Consider the following 22,137-nt stretch of genomic DNA (forward strand, 5'->3'; position numbering starts at 1 on the left):
CAAATTTGGCTGATTCATTTTTCGTATAAATTTCATAGGGGATCGCAATAGTAAGTAATGGTATCAACTACAACATTGCTGGTATTTTTGTTTGGTATTTTAGGAATTCTTTTAGGGATTGCAGTCCCTTATGCTAACGAGTACTTCCAAATCATGGAATTTGGGGATTATATTAACCCTCTACAGGTTTATGAGGTATCTTTGATGCCCCTGAGTTTTATCTTCTCACATTGGTGACTGTCAACAAAATTACGTTACATTGCAACCGATACTATTTATTTATTAAATTTCATTGAAAACTAATAGAAAGTTGCTCGTACTCAGATATGATGGCTTACACTCTGAAAATTGAATAAGCCTTTTACTATTTCTTTCAAACGTTCATACTGTGAAGTAAGAGTATTAAACGTTTAAAATCTTTTAAATCTCTTAGGGATTTTGATTATTTTAGCCGAAAACTACTCAATGAGCTTATTTGCGCTCTCTATTCCGCGAGGAATTCAATCCTGGATTATAGTATTGTAATACCGTAAACTTATCTCTAATGCATTGGTGTACACCAATTTCATATATTCCTATTATTATTATTTTTAATTAATTAAGTTAGAAAGTTTCAATTACCTTTGATTAAGATGAAATAGAACGTGAATACATAAATATTTAAAATACCGGCCTGGATATCAAAAATTGAGCTACTGAAATCCAGAGATTTGGAAATAAAAGATTTGTGGATTTTAAACTCTAGGTTTTATAGTAACTAGAAAGTCATAAAAACAGACTCAATTTGGTGCATATGTAATTCAACGAAATGTGTTTTAAACTCATGAGACTGCTCTCTCCATTGGGTACTAGTGCTTCACAATCATTTGGTATGAATGGTTACAAAAATTAAAGTACCGAATCCTCTCTGTCTATATATAGGTTAGCTCGTTGGTATCATGTAAGAGAGGAAATGAAAATTACAGAATGTCTTTGTACATATACTGGCACTTTACCGTATCATAAGACACGACTTACGCTGTTTTTTTTTTTTTTTGTTAAAAATATAACCACCAGAATCATTATAAGACCTTCAACTACGACAGTATAAAAGTTATCTGTAAACAAGTTTTAAGAAATTTAATTATTTGGAAATATTTACCATAAATAACACAAGAAGCTATGATGGTTTTCTACTTTAATAGTTTAGCCTCTTTCAATGCTGTAGTGTGTTGTTATTAAATATAGACTAACAACATACTTTGTTATTTAATACAGATTAACAACTTATACATTTGTTATTTAATACAGATTAACAACTTATACATTTGTTATTTAATACAGATTAACAACGTAGATATTTGTTATTTAATATAGATTGACAACCTATACATTTATTATTTAATATAGATTGACAACCTATACATTTATTATTTAATTTGGATTAATAACGAAGACAGTTCTTATCAAATATAGATTAATAACAGAGACATTTCTTTTTAAATATAGACTAACAATAGACATTTCTTATTAAATATAAAGTAATAAGTTATTCATTGCTATTTAATGTAGATTAACAACCCAGACATTTGTTATTTAATATAGATTAATAACGAAGAAACTTGTTATTGAATACATATTAACAATCTAGATATTTGTTATTTAATATTGATTAACAACGTAAACACTGGTTATTAAATATAGACCAACAACCTATACATTTGTTATTTAATTTGGATTAATAATGAAGACATTTGTTATCAAGTATAGATTAATAACCTAGACATTTGTTATTAACTATAGACTAACAATAAACATTTCTTATTAAATATAAATTAATAACTTATTCATTACTATTTAATATAGATTAACACGGTAGACACTTGTTATTGAATTTATATTAACAACCTAGATATGTGTTATTTAATATTGATTAACAACGTAAGCTAAATTAGGGACAGCTAGTGCAGATAGCCCTCGTATAGCTTTGCGCGAAATTCAAAACGCAAACAAATTGTTTGTCGTTTGATTTATCGAGATCATATGGCGATTACATAACACATAAAGCAAGAGTTTGACTACATTTTAAATCTTTTGTCACTCAACAGCACCCACAGTTCACAGGAGTTGGCTAGTTTACTTATGGTAAGCATTTTGATCTTGCTTGCTCTGGTTATCATACATAGAGGTCAACGAGCCGGACTGTGGATCTGCGGTATCAGTTCCAAAAAACCAAACAAAAACGCTTCGTATTTTCGGGTTGTAGATGAGTTATAAGAGTGACGGTAAAGTCCGACTATTCAGTTAGAAAAAGTAACCCAGGAGTTGGTAGTGGGTGCCGTTGAGTGACTACATTTTCCCTAGTCCGTGACTTCAAAATTATTGACGGCCAGCTCGCTAGCTTTGCTTGAAAATGTAAAATAACTCGTTCTATTTAGATGATGATCATGGAAGTATTCAAATTTAATTGTGTTCACATTTTGTAGATCATGTAAGAGGAAGCTCATTACATTTTTAAAATATCTTCCCTGTTTATAAAACTTGCTTGAATTACAATCAATAAACTATCAATATTATGAAGGGAGTGCACTCTATATGATTCTCTCCTGTATAGAAATGTATCATGAATTTAATTATCTTATCGATGAGTCATGAATGAGATCAGTATAATAATTTAATAATAACTATTCATATAACAATAATGGAGAGCAAACTAAGGATCAACGTTACCAACATTTGATTAAGATATTTAGCAGAACAAAGAAAATCAGCATATACCTCTATTAAAGCTAAGCCAGTTAGCGAATCACTCTCGAAACATTAAGATTCCTATTCACATGATTAAAACGAAACCTATTTTTATTTTAACAAATGACACGAAGTTCTCTTCAACTCGAGCATTGAAAAGAGTGTGAGTGAGTGATACGGAATATGATGATTACAAAATTAGGTTTTTATTTATTGCTATGGTTATGGGATACATAGATAACAAAATTAGATTAACAACGTGGTCGTGCAAGGTTTTACAGTACACCTTCTTCAGCCCCATCCCTCGTAGAACAGTTACTGTACACATACTTACATACGTGCGCTCGTGTATTGCTTTTGTCAACTTACTGCTTGTCAAGTCAGATTTATAATGAAATTGCTTAAGCTATATAGTATGGGGACGTACAATTCTACTTTCAGGGGTAGTTAGGGCAAAGAAGCTCAGCCTTTTCAACTTTGTGACGCTTTCAGTATAACGTACAAGAAAAAAGTAGAAGAAAATTCGTCATAAACAGAATATGCAGACAGAATCACGTAAAGAAATTATCAGTTTCTTTTTGGGTATTTTAAAATAATTGGTGAAGAATTTGTTTAAAATATTTTAATTTACCATTTGTTTTATCGGAAATTATGTTTACCTGCTGTAAGTAATTTTAGAAGAACGATTTTTGTTTGATCTTCCTTTCATGGTTACATTCCCAACTGTATACCGAATTAAATAATAATAAAAACATATACTTATAGCATTTCCAGTCTGATGAGTATCAGTCAGGTTTGTGCACGCAATGTATGTATGTCTCAGGTTGGGTTAGGAATTCTGTCCGACCACTGTGATTGGTTGGTTTCACAACTGTCTCACTGCGCATGTTTGTGGGGAGGTATCTCATACGAAGAGATAGAGGCTTTCTATAATTCGTGGAAGTTGTTTGCTAAGTTTTGGATCTTGGATTATTTTGGTCTTTCTAATAAAGGTGAGTTTTATTTATTTTATAATTATTGAGAGTTTTACTTATTTGAAATCTACTCAACAGAACCAAATCATTTATAAAGAAGCAAACGAATTTGACAAGCGCACACTTGTTGAAACTACAGAGGCTCAGCGGACGTTGCACCTGGCAGATATATCTAGGTAGGAACCATGACAAAAGGTCTCATTCGGTGGTTCAAACACACCTTGATTGGCAAGTTTGTGTATGTATATATATATATCATATGAATTCATGAGGTTAACAATATTGTGCTTCTAAAAATACATATACACTAATATTGAAAATCTAGTGCGGGCTATAAACACATTTTTAATACCGGGCGTGGCCAAGTATTTAGCGTGCTTTTTTGTGAATATAAAGGTCCCAAGTTCGCGGTCCGTTGCCACAGAAATGTGCTCCGCGTTCTGGTATCGTGAGTACTATACGAGTGACGGCCAGAGTTAGCGGTAGGTACTGTTGGTTAGCTGCCTTCCCTCTAGCCTACCAGTTAAAAATTGGGATGGCTATGCACATATAACTCTTTGTAAAGCTTTGCGTGACCATACAAAACTCCAATATTTTTAAAACCAAACGAATATTTTCTCTCAAAGCCTTTTTAAGAGAGCCATTTTCCCTTATAGCGAAGATAAAATTTTAAACTTCAATAATTGTCGTTTTTAACAAATTCAATTAGAAGGCTCTGAAAAACATAATGATGTAAAGCAGAAGTTTACTTCAAAAAATAGAATTTCTCAATACAACATTTTAAAATAAGCTGTTACATTTAGTCATAAATAGCTAAACTTAGCTTGTAATTCCTGTGTTTAAGGTAACTATTGAAAGCACGACCTACGGATATTTTTCATCATTTACGGATTTCTGTCTATTATAGCTGTGGGCTCTTATTTGATATATCACAGATAACATCCTCGTTGCTGATGTTTGTATCTACACGGTTCGCATAGTGTCAGATTAGTTTTGTTTTTACTGTTGTCTTGGTTGTAGTGGGGGCCGGCATGCCAGGTGGTGAAGGAGCTCGACTCATAATCTGAGGGTCGTGAGTTCGAATCCCTGTCATATCAAACATGTTCGCTTTTTTAAATGTGGGGGCACTCTAATGTTACAATCACTCCCGTAATTTTTCGGTAAAAGATTAGTTCAAAATTTAGCGGTGGGTGGTGTTGACTAGCTGCCTTCCCTGTAGTCTTACAGTTAGAGAGGGCTAGGGTAGATAATCCTAGTGTATCTTTGCGCGAAATTCTAAACAAACTTTTATAGTAGGTTTAAATCTTTGCAGTGTTAGCTCTACATTCTCAACAACTAGTTTCTAGCATTTGCAACATATACTTTAAAAATAAACCTGTCATCTAAGGTGCTAGACATATTTTTAATAACACACATACGCATATAAATAAAATCGCAATTCACCATTTGCCGCTAATTGAGGGAAGATAGTTAATCCAAATAAAACGGAATAAAATAAATAAATAAAATATATAACTATGAATGTAATGATAAGTCAAACCTAAATTTAGAATTCATACATAGCATTTAAAAAGATCTTTAGGCTAAATATTACTACTGTTAAATAAACCGGCTGCAGAAAGTAAATGATAGTTTTAAATGTGGGACAAGTTTTAATTTCATTTTATTTTATTCTTCTTGAGCGTTGCGAATAGAGATTAAATATGAAATACTGTATTTTTACGTCTGTCTGAGTCCTACGTCGACAGATACCTCTTTTTCTAAAGCAAAGTTTACTTTTTCTGTATCTATGTTTTCGATATCTCCTTTTACTGGTCTATCTTTTAAGAATATCGCCTTTGGTTTTTGATTTTGATGTGTAATAAACGTTTACGTTAAGGAGACCAACATTCGCTGGCAAATGCAACATGTTCCTACCACATAATCCTATCCCAACATGACCAGTTTTGATACCAGGAAAATCGTGAAAGCATAGAAATATCGAAAACTATCTATATCACTGGTTGAAACCTGTAAGAAGGTATATTTGCACCAAATCCCATGTAAGTTGGTTAACTCGTACATAAATAGTTCACGAAAACCTCAAATTATGCTTTCTTCGCTGAAAGGCTCAGCAAAAGAAAACAATTCTAAAATTGTCTATATCTCCATTTTGGGACCCGCAAAAAGTATCTTTGAATTAAATCTCACGTCACTTGGTCGAAATACGACCAAGAAACGGACCAAAATCCTAAAAACATATGTTTTAGTGACCTTTTGACTCATCTACTACGACCAAAAATTGACATATTCGACATTTTTGTATACATATGTGTGGGTTCTGTGTACCAAATCCCATAAAAATTGGCTGAAATATGGCGGAGTAATCGTAAAAAAATATATAAAATTATACTCTGTTGTACCTTGACCTTCCTATAATTACTAAAAAATGGACAAATCCAAAATTTTTGCTTCTCAATGTATTGCCTGTAGAAAAAAATCTTTACCAATTTCCATGAAAATTTAGTCGAAACAAGGATAAGTAAATGACCGGAAGATCCTAAAATCATGGATTCCTCTAAAATGACGAAAAATGGGCATATTTGACATTTTTGTATCTACGAGTATGTATTTGTTTGTTTGTTTTTGAATTTCGCACAAAGCTACTCGAGGGCTATCTGTGCTAGCCGTCCCTAATTTAGCAGTGTAAGACTAGAGGGAAGGCAGCTAGTCATCACCACTCACCGCCAACTCTTGGGCTACTCTTTTACCAACGAATAGTGGGATTGACCATCACATTATAACGCCCCCACGGCTGAAAGGGCGATGCGAACCCGCGACCCTCAGATTACGAGTCGCACGCCTTAACACGTTTGGCTATGCCTGGCCTGTATGTATGTAAACGAATTCTGTAGAAAGGTGCGCTTGTACTAGATTTCGCGTAAATTCGTTGAAATAGGTTGAAGTCAAAAAAATAAAATTATGCTGTGGGTCCTGTATGAAAGTATCTTTGTACCAAATCCCATGTAAATTGGTCGAACTATGGCCAAGTAATCGTTCAAAATTCTCAGAAATATACTTTTGGCGAGTTCTAATTCTTTAAGAAGACTCAATTTTTTTTTTGTATGTTGATACATTAAGCGCATGAAAATTTGCATTTGTTTGTTTCGCACAGGATATCAAAATATATATTTTTGGGTTGTTTGACGTCTGATCCCATAAAATCCTCAGAAAGACATCACCTAGCCATGCCAGGCTAGCTTAAAGAAGTGATTTTTGTTTTCTTCTCTCCTTACTTTTGATATGAAAAGTAACACTACTCTTGTGCAATCTCTCTCGATATATTCGTGCATGTCCATACGCAAACATTTCAACTAATTGGCAAGTATATAAGAGCGACTATAAGAAACTTGCCCTCTTGATTTCAAAACCTGAATGCTAGAAGCCTTGCCATGCAGCGAAATGACGTTGTAGGTTTGTGAAATGTTGAAAAGGATTTCCCTTTGTTCTTTAATTTATCTATGAACTGTTCAATTATTGGTAAGTATGTGTTACAAGGTTTTATGAAAGATATCTTGTAGATGTGTTTTGATGACGAGTGTGTATTTCATTAGGCTAAGATGTTTGTGTGGAAAGAATAAAAAGTTAGTTAGATCTGCTTGTTTAAAATTTGTAGAAGTTGACAATAATTCCAAACCAGTTAGTGCTCAAGTACTACTTTGACTTAGTAAGTGCATCATCAGGATGTAGGCTTCACAAATATTTAGAGTGTGTTGAGTAACGTGTGAGCTCAATGTCATGAAGTCAGATTCGACTGAGGGTAAAATATTTCTGGAAACCGTATCTTTTTGATGCATGTGAAACTTATGTTGTTATGTTGAATTGTGGAACATTTAATGAGTCACTATAACTCATTTATATTTCCGATGCAGCATAACATTTTTATTATTCGGTACATTGTAAGTCATCTTAGAACGGTATATGAAAATTAGACCATGATTAATTAATTATAGGACCTGGTATGACCACGTGGTTAGGGCGCTCGACTCGTAATCTGAAGGTCGTGGTTTCAAATTCTAGTCGCACCAAACATGCTCGACCTTTCAGCTATGGGGGCATTATAATGTTACAGTCAATTCAATCATTTGTTGATAAAAGAGTTGGTGGTGAGTGATGATAACTACCTGCCTTCTCTCTAGTCTTACAGTGCTAAATTAGGGAGGGCTAGAGCAGATAGCCCTTGTGTAACTGTCGTGAAATTCAAAAGAAACAGACTATTAGTTATAGGTGAGTGATACAATTTTCTAATTAATCAATAATTAATTGATTGAAAATTAAATACTTATTTTAAGTTAAAAGATTTTCTTAAAATAAAAAGCTTTATTGTTTCCGCTGCATGAGATAGGACTGAGAAAAACACATCTTGTCATCATTGAAATCGGTGCTCAATTTTGAAATAAATGAGTATATTTTACTAATATTTCTCCCTCCCTTTTTACAATTTCAAGGTATAGTTATCACAACATTGAACAACTTTTCCAATGAACGTGGACATTCCTTGGTGCCATTTCTCTCCTTCATTATATACTTCAAGACTTCTTTGGGTGAGGATGTGGATCAAGTACTTTTGCTTTTACTCCTTTCTTTTTTTCTGATATCAAAGCATCTATATCCTCTGCCTTGTTCAATTTCTGTGGTGATTCTGTTTTATCAACGTTTCGATTGGTCCTCACTGTCCTCTTTGATTCCATTCTTATTACCATGATTTTTTGAAGAGAGGTGTGGAAAGTTATTTTTGGTAACTTGGAAGTTTCGTTTCTAGATTGACGTGAGAACAAAGAATCACCTTCCAAGAGTGAGCTATACGAACTTGGGTCCTCCAGGTAGCATTAAAAGCCAACAAGATTTACATTTATTATTAATTTTTAATAATAAACATCTACAACGTGTCCCTTATCATTCTCTTCTGCTCACTTAACTTCCTCAGCAAAAAAACAAATATTTCTTTTCAGCCATGATCAAGCTAGATTTTCTCCTGCTTAATGCCCAGACAATCACTTCCACGAATTTAAAGCTTTCGACAATTCATGAAATAAGCTTTATCTCTTCTTTAGAGAGAAAAAGGTCAATGAAAAAAAAGATCAGTCACAAAACTTGCAAGAATGACTTTCAATTCCAAGGACCTCTTTAACACTATGAGCATAGAGATCCATGTAATACGAGTTTCCTTAAGCAAATATAATTAATTTTCCTATTTGGGACTTCTCCTTACTCGTCTCAGTTCTTTGTCTCCTTTCTCTTCAACATATTTTATCTGAGTTTGTTTTATTGGTAATTTCCTCATATTTTTCTTCTTCCTCGTCATCTTCATCAGACATTTTATAGAGGGCATCAACAAGAGCCAAATGAAGTTCATGACTATGGCAAAGCTGATGGTTCACATCCATCAACTGATTTACATTCTTCATCACAGAAGCACTATCAGTGACGATAGAAATAATGTTCTTTTTTAAGTCCAACTCAAAGCTCTTCAACTTATTAGTGACAATATGATCTGACTTGGTTGGTAGCATGTTTCCTTTAATTCTTATCATGCTAAGTCCAATGAGTTTTTTGCCTGTAGCATTAAGGTACACATGCACCTTCTTTTTTGTTTAGAGTTTCATTCACCCATTGACAAGTAAAATCTCTTGCCTGCCTCTCTCCTTTGCTTGAGTTCAGCCTTTATTTTCTCTTAAAGTTGTCTTCCAAACGAAATGACCTTTGCCCCGATGCCTTTCTCTGCTACATATATATTCAAAGCTTAGGATTTCCTTTCATTCTTGTTTTCTGTTTGTTGGCTAAGATGGCAAAGAGAATGCAATCAACTGCAGTCAAATTGACAAGGACTAATTTTGAGGAAGTTTGGTTGGCTCTTTGTAATTCTAAAAAGACTAAAGGCTGGGTATCACCAGATGTGGAACGAGAAATGTAGAAATGACGGTGATATTATTCTTCAGATTGCGCTGATATCTGAATGTCGACGTTTACAGATGGGCTTTGAAGATTGGCTCGCAATTTCAATATAGCTGTTTTATTGGTGTGGAAGTATCTATATATTTTAAGTCTTAACTCTACTTTAACCATGTGAATCTTTGTGACCTCAATCTTCGAGGGTTGCTTGATCTTGATAGCTTTTAAAATGGACGTTGAGATGAGATTTTGCACGTTCCCCAACTCTATGATGGACTTTGGTATGTCCTCGAACTTAAGTTTGAGCCGATTACATCAACACAAATGTACAAAACCTCAAATTCTTCTAGAAATAATATAAAAAGAGCTAAATATGCATTACATCGATAATCAAAGCTTTTTTCTTTAACTTTACTGGCTGATCCATATTTTGTAAAACCATTTAGTTTGCTTTAGTTCAAGAAAACAGGCATAAGTAGATCAGGCAGTTTATGGATGTAAAAAGTGCGGAATATATTTTTGATAAAATGATGGGAAAAATTAAACATTTTTCACTATTTTCTAAAAGTATTTTTGGTTAATTAATGATTAAATTCGGAGGAATGATTAACTGATTAATCAGTGCTATCTCATAAAGAAAGTTCATTACTTAACAATTAGAATAGTATATATATGTATATATATATATATATATTAAAGTATGTATTAATCGTTTCCAAAAATTAATAAATAAATAATATTATATTATTAACCCTTATGTTTTATAGTTCACACAATGTAAATGGTTCTTTATTCTTCATAAAATTGGTGATATAAATAGCACCTTGACAACTACTGTATCTTTTTCATTCCATTCGACCTAATGAAACCTGGTTTGGGCAAAAGGCCTTGTCGACATTGAATGTAGAAGGTGTGGAGTGGTTGAAATATTACTGCATTTTAGTCTTACTTACTTATGCTAAGAAATTAATAACGTTACATAATAAGTAGTTTTTCATTATTCACTACTTACTGATTACACTTCTATCTACTCTTAGAAGCTCATTTAAAATTTTTGAGAAGTCGTTTTAGTTATGCCTTAAAACAAACTTTAGAGAAAACGAGTCAAACACTTAGAATATTGAGATTTTTTTATATGGTGAAAACGTTTTCAAACTATTCTATAGCTCGACTTTTGTAGTCCAGTCAGAATTACAGAAACTAGAAATGTTCTCTTATAACATGTACGCTATTCGATTGAGAGAATACTGCTTACATTTTTTATTTGGAATTTTTCAGTCTACTTCTTCAGTGATGTCAAGAACCTGACGATGACTGAAGAAGGTCGAAACGTTGTTCGCTCCTCTACGTAAAAAATTTTCTCAACCCAAATGAGCCGTTTTTACATGTATATTTCTCAGTCTACTTCTTGTAAACACCTGTCTTATTATAAATTAGTTACATGAGATTCTAGTTAATCGAACCTTCAACTTTATATAAAATCATTGCTGAATAATATAAAGAAATTGAAGGTGGTTTGGTTTGTCTCCCACGAGTAGTACAGAAACGCAAATGAGTAGGCGTTGCAATATCACATAACAATGATCCATTCGATACAGGGTCAATAAGATCTTTCATGATCACCACTTCCCCTGTAGTTACGTTCATATAAGTTTTGTTTTCTGTTTAATTTCGAGTCAATCTACATGAGGATATCTGCGCTAGTCGTCCATAATTTAACAATGTAAGACTAGAAGAAAGGCAGCTGGTCATCACCACCCACCACCAACTCTTGTTGGTAAAAGAGCAGCCCAAATTAGGGATGGTCAGTGCAGATAGCTTTTGTGTAGCTTTGCGCAAAATTTTAAAAACAAACAAACACAAAACAATATTGAAATAAAAACAAGCCCCCCTCGCTAGTACAGCGGTAGGTCTACGGATTTACAACGCTAAAATCAGGGGTTCGATTCCCCTCGGTGGGCTCAGCAGATAGCTCGATGTGGCTTTGCTATAAGAAAACAAAATAAAAACAACAACAAAACGTCTTGTTCATTTTCATATTTCTGTCCTTCCTGTGAGCAAGGTCACCCACAGCAAGGTTCTTGAATAACAACAATTTCGACCCAGTTTTTCCCAAGCAAAATAACAAAAACGGTCTAATTTCTGATCAGTTAATAAATGGCGTGATAAGTGACTAAAGCGATTGATTCATAATCTGCAGATCACGGAGGAGAAACCTGTAACCGAAGAAGCTCGCTCTTATAGTTGTGAGGTCATCATAATATAATGGTCAGTTCTAATAGTTTGTAAAGATCGGCCCAAGAATTGGTGGTGGACATCGTTTGCTAACTGTCCTTTCCCTAACCTCTCATATCAAGATTGTGTAGCCCCCGCTTACAGCGGTAAGTCTAATGATTTACAAAGCGAAAATTAGGGGATCGATTCCCGTCGGTGGACTCAGCAGATAGCTCGATGTGGCTTTGCTATAAAACACACACACACACACAATACTATGTAGAATGGCTAGCACAAGTAGTCCTCGAATATCTTTGCCCAAAATTCTACAAACAATCTTATCAATCAGTTAATAATGAAAGACATTTTAATACGCTATAAATTTTATAAAGAACATTGCAATAGCAGAGGAAGAAGTATGTGGCAATTCCTTTATATTCAAATATTACTAGAATAAAGTAATAACAAGTTAACTCCAGTAGCAACACTTTTTTTATTCTGGAAAGTACTTTAAGCCTTTCAGTTTTTTAATTTTGCAGTTCGATTCTTCCTGGTAGTGGTTGCTCTTATCCTTGTTGACTATCGAGTAAAAATCTGTTTAACTTGGTATGACTTTTTTTTTCCTTTCTGAAACGCTTCTTTTTTGACTGTTTCAACTTAGTAACTGAATAGTCTTTAATGCACAGGATTAAGTGTTTTCTGATTGACAAGAGTTGTGCTTGTAAATTTTCCAGAAACAGAGAGAGCTACACAATAAATAATGTTTATAAAATTCCGTTCCCAAATGATCAGGGTTGGTACTTAACTGTATTTGAAGTGGAAATCAACAAAATGGAATCGCCTTATCAACCAGACGATCTTAATTTGTCCAGAAATTACAGAAACTTTTCTCAAGCCTGCTTACTTGTGGAGAATAAGAGTAGCTGTTTGTGTTCATTAAAGTCGCTGATGTTTGATGTGCCCACTAGGTAGCGTACACGAAATTTTCTATGGCTAAATGTCTATGTTTTTATATTCATAACAGCTAAAATTGATAATAGTTTTCGCTGTTGTCTTGTCTGACGTTTATGCATACTTTATAAGCTATTATACAATTTCTAAATACTGTAATTTTTTTTTTTCAAATATTCGTTGTACAACTTCTGGTACTGCATAACGTTTACCAGAGTTTAAAATTCTATACTATTGAATTGTTTAAAGTTGTAGAATTCTTAAGTATTTATTATTGTTCGGATAACTTTTTAAGCCTAATACCAGTATTGCTCATTATATTTTAGGCTTAGCATTTTAATCTTTAAGAAAATATCTAGTTATATATTATCAAATAATATCTAAAGTAGTTTAAGGTTTACTATTTTTTTTTGTGTGTGGATAAAGGTAATACTTATATTTTGGAATATGACCTATTTTTAAAGGAGGTTGTTAGTTGGTTAGCGATAGTGAACAAACGCGACACGGTACACAGGTTCAAGATTTTCCTTCAAGCTAAGTGGTAAAAATAAGCATACGCAGTAAACATGTCAATTCCATGTTACATATTGTAAGACTGTTTAAAGACTTTTTATCAATAGATTTGTCCACCGAATGAAAACATTTTTGTTAAGTGGAGAAAAATAACAACATTGGTTTGAAGTTACACTATCTAAAGGCATTTCACAATAGTTTTAAAAACTTGTGTGCACTGTCAATTAGAGTTGCGTCAATAAAGAAGTCACATGTAACGGGTATTAGAACACATCGCCTTTAAATGGTGTCAGTGTGTTAAGAACGGTCTGAGGTTACATTTACAATTTAGTGTACATACAAACAACACTACGTTATGTTGGAAAGTTACACATGAAGCTACTACGCTCAAAGCTACTCGAGGGATATCTGCATTAGCTATCACTAATTTTGAACTAATAGATTAGATGGAAGGCAGCTAGTCGACAGCACCTACGGTCAATCCATGGGATCTAATCGCCACACTTTTGACTCATCCACATACCCCTAATGTGTAGAGCGCAAGTATCGTTTTCGAGATAACGAAACGCGAACCATAGTTGAATCATAGTCCGCACGCTAACCATTGATCAACTCTCTGACTTATTGCTGTAATTATATGTAAAAATAATTTAGCTCATGATGTATAGCAATAATGTTTTGCTAATGAATAAAACAGTATCCAAAACTATTTTATTTATTTTATCCACCTGGTGGCTTAGTGGTGAACTTGAGAATTTATTTATAAGGTTCAATACCTGAGAAGACCAAAGTGCAGGTAACGTGTGTTTTTCTAATATCAAAGCCACATCAAGCTATCTGCCACGTTCACCGAGGGAAATCGAACCCCTGATTTTACCGTTGTAAGTCCGAATACTTACTGGTTTCCTAGCGGGGAACATGCAGGGAGCCCGATATATATATATATATATACACCCTTGTGCAAATTAGCTGAAACAAGACGAAAAATTACGATTTTTTCAATTTTTTACGTTTTATTTCTGAGAATCCAAAAGTTACTCACAAATTAATACATAATATGACCGCCTTTATTTTTCAGAAGATCATTAATCCGCTTTGGCATCGAGTCCATGAGTTGAATGCACTCTTTACTAATTTTTGGATCGCGATACCACACCTCAATTATGGCCTCAATTAGCTTATCTTTCGTAGTACAGTCTTTTCCCTGAAGTCTTTCTTTACAAATCGCCCAAAGATTTTCAATAAGATTTAAATCCGGAGAGTTTCCAGGCCAGTTCGGCACCTTTATTCGCGTTGTACTCATAAAATTCTTCAGAAGTTTCGATGTGTGGCACGGAACCAGATCTTGCTGAAAAATGCCAGATTCATCTGGAAATCTCTTTTTCAATTTTGAAACGACTCTTCTCTGCAAAACTTCGATGTACTGTGGTCCTCGCATCATATCTTCTACGATATGTAAGTCTCCGACGCCATAGTAGCTGAAAAAGCCCCAAAACGTCTTCTTCAAGGGATGTTTTACGAACTGATTGATGTTAGATTCTCGAAGTTTCTCACCTGGAGATCTGCGAACATGTAGACTTCTTTGACCCTGTACGAAGAAATGAGTCTCGTCATTGAATAACACCTTCCTCCATTGTTCTTGCGTCCAATTCTTGTATTTCAGACTCCATTGATAATTTTTCGTCATTGTGTTGGTAAGAAGTTGTTTTTTGACTGGTCTCCTTGCCCTTCTAACGCAATTTCGAATGACGTAATATTCCTCAACATTTCGTCATATATCCCAAAAATAGATCGACCGTACTGCAAATGACTAATGACGCCGTCTGTGTGAAAAAAATGACTATTAAAGAAAATCAGCGGGTCCAGCGAGCCTATACCGGCCGCCATGCTGAAAATATTGTAAAATGACCATTTGTTTCAATTAATTTGCATAAGAGTGTATGTATATATATTGGGCTTAAGAAACAAACAAATTAAATCCTTCTGGTTCAGTGCATCAAATAAAAGAAAGTAATAATTTGTAATAATTGTTTCATGTATTTCAACTGTTATTATTTTAGCTCACAGTACAAATTATTTGTGAATTTGGACAGAGTAATTTTAAAACATCAAAAACATTGTCTGTAGAATTTTGTGTGACAAAATCATAGCTAAGTCCAAGAAATAGTACTTTTTATATGGCTTCGTGATGCATCATTTGAAATGAAAAGTTTAGACGATAATAATAATTGACTTGATGAGTAATGAGTAATAATCATTGATTTGATGAGTATTTAGTAATAATCTATGGCTTGATGAATAATTAGTAATAACCATTGACTTTGTGAGTAATTAGTAATAATCATTGGGAATATCTCTTAGTTATTTTGGAACAAATAACATGTTAATATGAAATATTGAAAACGTTTCAAAAATTATTAAAACTGAAATGTGATTTTTTAAAATCATGTGTTAATTCGTGTTTTGAAATACTTATTCTTAGCTTCTTATTTTCTTAACACAACTTTTAGGTTTTTATTCAGATCAACGTACTGGTGATTACTGTTTTATTGCTGTGGTTGACATTGCAATAGTTTACAAAAACATTCGGATACTTAAAGAGTGGTTTGGTTTGAATTTCGCGCAAAACTACACAAGGGCTATCTGCGCTAGCTGTCCCTAATTTTGCAGTGTAAGACTAGAGGAAAAGCAGCTAGTCATTACCACCCACCGCCAACTCTTGGGCTACTCTTTTATCATTGAATTGGGATTGATCGTCACATTATAACGCCCACACAGCTGGAAGGGCGAGCATGTTTGGTGTGACGGGGAATCGAACCTGCGACTTTCGGATTACGAGTCGAGTGCCTTAACTACCTGGTCATACCGGGCCGGCTTTAAGGAGTGTACATTCGGTGGCCAACTTTAAAACCATTAAATTCTTTAGCAAATATGTTGATTTTTAACGCCACCATACGGAACAGAGCATACGAGTAGTTACTTTAACTTAATTTAAAGTTCTGTGACAATTTTGTTTTTGAAAGATATCAAGTCCTGTCTGTCTCCTTACTTGTACTTTGATTTAAAGCCGTGCAAAATTCTTCTTTTACCACATCAAATATTCTTGAACGTTGACATAATTGGTAAAAGTTAATTTTATATGAAATTACGTTCTGTTCTGTGTCTTCTGTGTAAATAAGGCATGTTTAGGCTATTGTTTACATGTCACGCACTCTAAACGTTAAATCTGATTACAGATTTTCACAGTTACGTTTTCTTGTTCCAATTATTCGGACAGAAATAAAATTGAAATATATGTTTTGTATTTATTATTTTTCTTTCCAGTCCGTTTTACGTACTGTGATTTTTTAAACATACATTTTTTACTTTCATACTCGTGATAAATGGTATATTTGACTTTTATTGAATTAGTTTATATCCGATAGTAATTATGCATTTATGTATATTGTATTTATTGCATACTTAGCTGTAAAATATTAAAAACCAATAATACTCTCAATTTTTTATTAGTTCAGGTAACTTTTTATAGTTCATAGCCTTTTTCATTCTGTATAATCATGTTTTACAGATACTTGATTTATAGCATCAAATTAATGTATGTTGATTTTATTTATTCTTTTTTCTCTCAGAGGTGGCGTTTTTCTTTTGAACTCCAACTCAACCGCTGACTTCCTTCGGTTGTTGGAATTCTTATTGTGGGTTGTCTACGGAAGCAACAAACTCACACTGGTACCGAATGTGGTTCTAGCCTTGATCGGATGCCGCAGGCCCAATAGGTCAGGTATTCCAGGTGTGTGTACGTATTGACAAAACCTATCAGAAGTAGGTAGTGTAAGTTGTGTGCCTTGCGGCTATTTTCTCCCTCTGTCCGTGGAAGTGCTAACAGAAGGGCTAAATCGAAGTTGACACACAAAGCCAATTGTGGTGTGTGCGTTAACACTTTCGTGTCTGGAAGTTTGTTAAATTTAGTTAGACAAGTTTCTGAGATAGCTACGTGTTGCAACTGACCATGGCCTTTCGTGTCACCAAACGGAAAGACGTAAAGAAACAGTCCTATTACGTGTGGTTTCTAGGAGCTAAGGAGAGTAAGGGGCTAAGGGGCAAAGAATATATTCGACCCGTTCTTAATTATTTTCTAGACAAAGAGCGAGAGCTAGAACCTATGAAAGTGACCCTTCAGGTTAGTAACAAAGGGTTAAAGATAGTACAGAACGTTCCGAGAAAAAACAATAGGTGTAAGACAGAGCAGATAAAGCATTTCATTCCTCACCATGCCATCACCTGTGTTGTCCAGGAAGAGAAGCCGGACGACGATATCGTGTGTGCTATCCTGCTCTTGTACAATCCAGTAACAAAGTGTCCAGTTCACATTCACGCTTATCGATGCGATAGTGTGGAAACGGCCACCACCCTCAGAAGTCAACTACAAATTCTGATAGACCGTCCGGAGAACCAAAAGAAGTTCCAAGAAATTGAAAACCGACTAGCGGTCAAAGGTCTTTTGCCTTCTCGCAGACTGAACTCTGATGGTCGTAGTACACATACAGATTTGTCAGATCCCCTGGAGGACTCTTTTGGATCTGACACTGAGTTCCCTGTACGCAAAGAACACATTACAAATCTGTATGATTCGCTAGCAGCTGAACTGCGTGAGCGACTGAACAATCCAAATAATTGTCCGATTTTGTTGCCTCCCAAAGACTACGATGTTGACTTCAAGCATCAAAGTAAAGTTGGGTGTGTCGAACAAAAGAAAACTTCACCAGCTTTTATTGTTGGGATGCAAAGACGTCCTCAAGCTAGTAATGGAAGACCTACCACAGCAAAGGAATCAAGTTCTAGTGGTAAATCTAGCGGAATTGGTTCTGACGAAGCCCTGAGCTCCGCAATTCAAGAAGTAGCGTCACGTCCGGAGTTTGAAAATAAAGAGATTGATCCAGACACCAGTTCAGGTGAAGAAGACTGGTTAGAACCAGAGGCACTTGTTGAAGATGAAGTGGCACGCCAAAACTGGAGACAAGATATTCCTCCTGGACCGTTCCGTTCGTCATTCTCCACCATTCATACCCCTCAGCCAGTCCTTCCAGCTTTCTCAGACCTCAAACTGTTATCCGTAGACGATGATGAGAGTGTCAAGAGGCTTAACGGATTCAAGAGTAATCAAGACAAAATCAAGGAGCCTATACATGGAGGCTGGAAAGAGTATAGAGATAATCCTCTGCCTTTTTCGTATCATTTGCCGCAAGTAACCGATTTAAATAACCGTTTTAATAAGCAAGTTGTGTCGAATAATCATAACCCTTACAAAGTGAGAAGTTCTTCTAAAGAAGATGAAAAAATGATACATACGAAAAAAAGGACCACAGAAGTGATATCTCCCGGAACTAGAAACTACCTTTCTTTTTCACAGTCAAATATAAGGTCCCTGGATAGAGCTGGGACTCTTTCTCCTCCATTGGATCGATATACTCCTACTAAAGTGGAAAGAGAATGTCATCAATCAGACATAGAGAGGGATCGTCTGTATATGTACGAAAGACGCTTAGATAGGCATTCCTTGGATCATGCATATGAAACAACGAATCAGTTAGAGGAGCACAACAGACGAATGGAGAGATCCCATCACTCGCGCCAAAGTCATTCTACTGATCCTAGCACGTTCATTCCTGGTAGCTACCTGTGCAGAAGGTCCCTGTCTCCTGAACCGTATCCAGGACGACCTACGAGACGACCTGTGGAACGATACATCGATAAGCGTCATTCGCAACCAGAGTACCTTCTAGATGAGCGAAGGAGATCTGGATATTTTGATCTCCCAGTTGATACCAGGGATTATAGACACAGTTTCACAGAGTCAGTTCATCGTCGCCTACCCATAAACTCCAATTTCTAAAATTAACCTAGAGCTAAATATACTTTGTTGCTACAAGCTGAAATGATTGATGTGCCACAAATAATGTTGCCATAGTAACCCTCTTGTTGTAGGAATGTAAATAATGTTATCCAACCGTTCTCCTTGGACCAAGTGCTTTGGCTTTGTTTAATTATTATCTTGTTTTAATTTAATAGAATCTTGGACTTAAAACTTTTCGTTTAATTTGCAAGAGTATTTTTATAAATGAACAGGAAGTCATGAGAATAGAAAAAAGTCAATAATATGTAAAACTGTGAGAAAAATCCAGGATTTTGAACAATAACATGAATGTATATTGAAATCATTGCAGTTAAAATGTGTTTTATAGCTTCAAAATGTACAAAAGTGAGTATTGGATAAGGATAATTTACAAAATTGGAACTGTAATTTAGAGTTTTGTGTATTTTCATTTGTACAATAATATTTGTATAGGTCTAGTATCATTCTGTTAGCTACTACGTTTAACCACTTCTGGTGGCACTCGTAAAATTTATTTTACAATCGCATGGTTGAGGGCGCTGTTTTATGGTATTAAGGATCGAAAAGTTTCACACGTAATAATCACAAAATTGTAATTAAGGTGACGAGAAGCAGGCAACAGTGCTTTTATGGTAACAGTTTTTGTGTTAAGAACTATATGTTTTCCTTTGGTTACTAATGATATTTCGTAATTTTTCTTGAACAGTCTTGCTTATAATTGTCAACTGTAAGAAAATTCTTCGTAACATAAAATGAAAACGTCATTGTCAGCACTTATTTATCATACACCTTAGTTTTGTTGATTGACTAGGTTCCGTCAAGTGTACTAAAAGATTGTGTAACAATATAACAACCCTATCATTGTGCGTGCCCTACTTCAGTAGAGGTATTTTGTACCATCTGTGTATGTTACAGACAGTTCAAGGAGATGACTTCGCTGTTTGAGATTGTTACGTTGCGGTGTCACGAACACTCCACAGCTAATTTGACTTTCATCAAAATAAATCTAATTTCATCATACAAAACCTTTTTATACAGAAATCCAGAAATAATTTTCCAATGACTGATGTACACAACTGATATTGATAACTTACAGTGTTGATGTTGAATTGTCGATAATATTCAGGTCCAGTGTTTGTTATTTACCTATGTTGCCTATATATCTGAAAATATTGATAACTTACAGCGTTGATGTTGAATTGTCGATAATATTCAGGTCCAGTGTTTGTTATTTACCTATGTTGCCTATATATCTGAAAATATTGATAACTTACAGCGTTGATGTTGAATTGTCGATAATATTCAGGTCCAGTGTTTGTTATTTACCTATGTTGCCTATATATCTGAAAATATTGATAACTTACAGTGTTGATGTTGAATTGTCGATAATATTCAGGTCCAGTGTTTGTTATTTACCTATGTTGCCTATATATCTGAAAATATTGGTAACTTACAGCGTTGATGCTGAATATATAAACAAAAGGTGTTCGTAACTTATAGTATTGATGCTGCCTGTATTCACGACAGGTGTTGGTAGTATAAAGTATAGGTTGAAGTGAAATAAGTATTTCTGTGCGCCCCTGGCTGTCAAACATGCCCTGAAATGGCTTATTGGATTTAAGACCTTAAGCACTGTCTAGTCGCAATAGTATAAAGTACTGTTGTATTGACTATGTACACCTCTGATTTTGGTAATATACAGTTTTAGTGTTCGTAATATTTGTGACATGTAGTTTTGCAGTTTGAAAGGTTTAAAGTTCTACAATTGGCGTTGGCATTACTGCTTATAAAATTACTTGTCTAAAAAATTACGGAACGCAAACTGCTGCTGTAAAGTGCTTGTAAAGTGATCAAGTACCTAAAATTTAATCTTTATCAAATTTGAACAGTTTATGTGAGGAATGCAATTCTATCACATATGTTTATAAACATGTCGTCTTGCGAAATTGGAATTGTAGGTTTTAAATTCAAGGTATTCCTAAAAATTAAGAATAAGTCGTAAGGCGATGAAATTGTATGACTAAGAAACATATTTTCATATAAATCCATCTATATTATTATTTATCAATTGTAAAGAAACAACAAGAAGCTAGATTTTAACAAAGCTACACGAAGGGCTATCTCTGCTCCGCTCACAACAGGTATAGAAACTCAGTTTTAGCCTTTTTAGTCCTTAGTCATAACGTTGTGCCACCGCCGGGGGGATATATGTGTTTGTAATTTCAAACCCTTAGGTTAAGTTCTTAACACCCTTGTAGATTGAAATTCAAATATTTCGTGGCAATACAGCGGTAATTAAATGTAGCAGAGACATTCTGTGAAGTGTGTACTGTGTCTGAATGTGTTTAATTTGTTTTTAAGTGATAATTTATGGGGGATTAATAACTTTCACACGATGTCTTGAATTCATTAGAATTAAATTTATCTTTACTTGTAAATTTTTTATTACACACTTTGTAATTTATAGTTCGAATAAATTTTGATATTTCCAATCAGGGTGTATATCATATTAATTTTGTTTTAGAATCAAAAGCGATACATTTGTTTATGGAAAAGCATCTTCAGACCTCTAAAAAGGTTATTGGTCAGAACATTTGGTACGTCATACATTTTGGGCTTAATCATAAGATTATTTTTACCATTTATTGTTCAGAAAGGATAAGGACAACTGATTGTTAGAAAATCGTTTTGTAGAAAAGTTAAGTCAACCATCACAAAAGCATTCAAGCAATTCAAGGGACATTTTTTTTGTCGTTAACTCCAGTGGTTCATTAACCGCAGATTATAGTTGCTTTGCCTGCGTGGAATAGTAGCAAGTGTGACCGAGAAGTGGGACTGGGTGCCGAGAAGAACTAGTTTAATACTAAATTATTTCTTTTTTTACTTATGCTGAGGTTACTCTTACGTTTAATGCATTGGGAAAAAAGCTTATCT

General features: G+C 34.4%; 1 protein-coding gene across 4 annotated transcripts; it reads left to right on the plus strand.

The window, feature by feature from the left end:
• The first annotated feature begins 3,600 nt into the window (after nucleotides 1–3,600).
• LOC143255537 (uncharacterized) lies at nucleotides 3,601–21,695 on the plus strand. Of its 4 annotated transcripts, none has more exons than XM_076511360.1 (3): nucleotides 3,620–3,719; nucleotides 10,911–12,013; nucleotides 16,940–21,695. In XM_076511360.1, the coding sequence occupies exon 3, from the start codon at nucleotides 17,320–17,322 to the stop codon at nucleotides 19,201–19,203; it is 1,884 nt and encodes a 627-aa protein (XP_076367475.1). In that variant the 5' UTR covers nucleotides 3,620–3,719; nucleotides 10,911–12,013; nucleotides 16,940–17,319; the 3' UTR covers nucleotides 19,204–21,695. The 4 variants fall into 4 exon arrangements, with proteins under 4 accessions (XP_076367473.1, XP_076367475.1, XP_076367474.1 ...); XM_076511359.1 differs by lacking the exon at nucleotides 10,911–12,013 and adding an exon at nucleotides 12,639–12,814 and having other exon boundaries at nucleotides 3,645–3,719; XM_076511358.1 differs by lacking the exon at nucleotides 10,911–12,013 and having other exon boundaries at nucleotides 3,601–3,719.
• The last annotated feature ends 442 nt before the right edge of the window (nucleotides 21,696–22,137 follow it).

This window comes from Tachypleus tridentatus, chromosome 7, assembly GCF_004210375.1.
Source record: "Tachypleus tridentatus isolate NWPU-2018 chromosome 7, ASM421037v1, whole genome shotgun sequence".
Classification (NCBI taxonomy): Eukaryota; Metazoa; Arthropoda; class Merostomata; order Xiphosura; family Limulidae; genus Tachypleus; species Tachypleus tridentatus.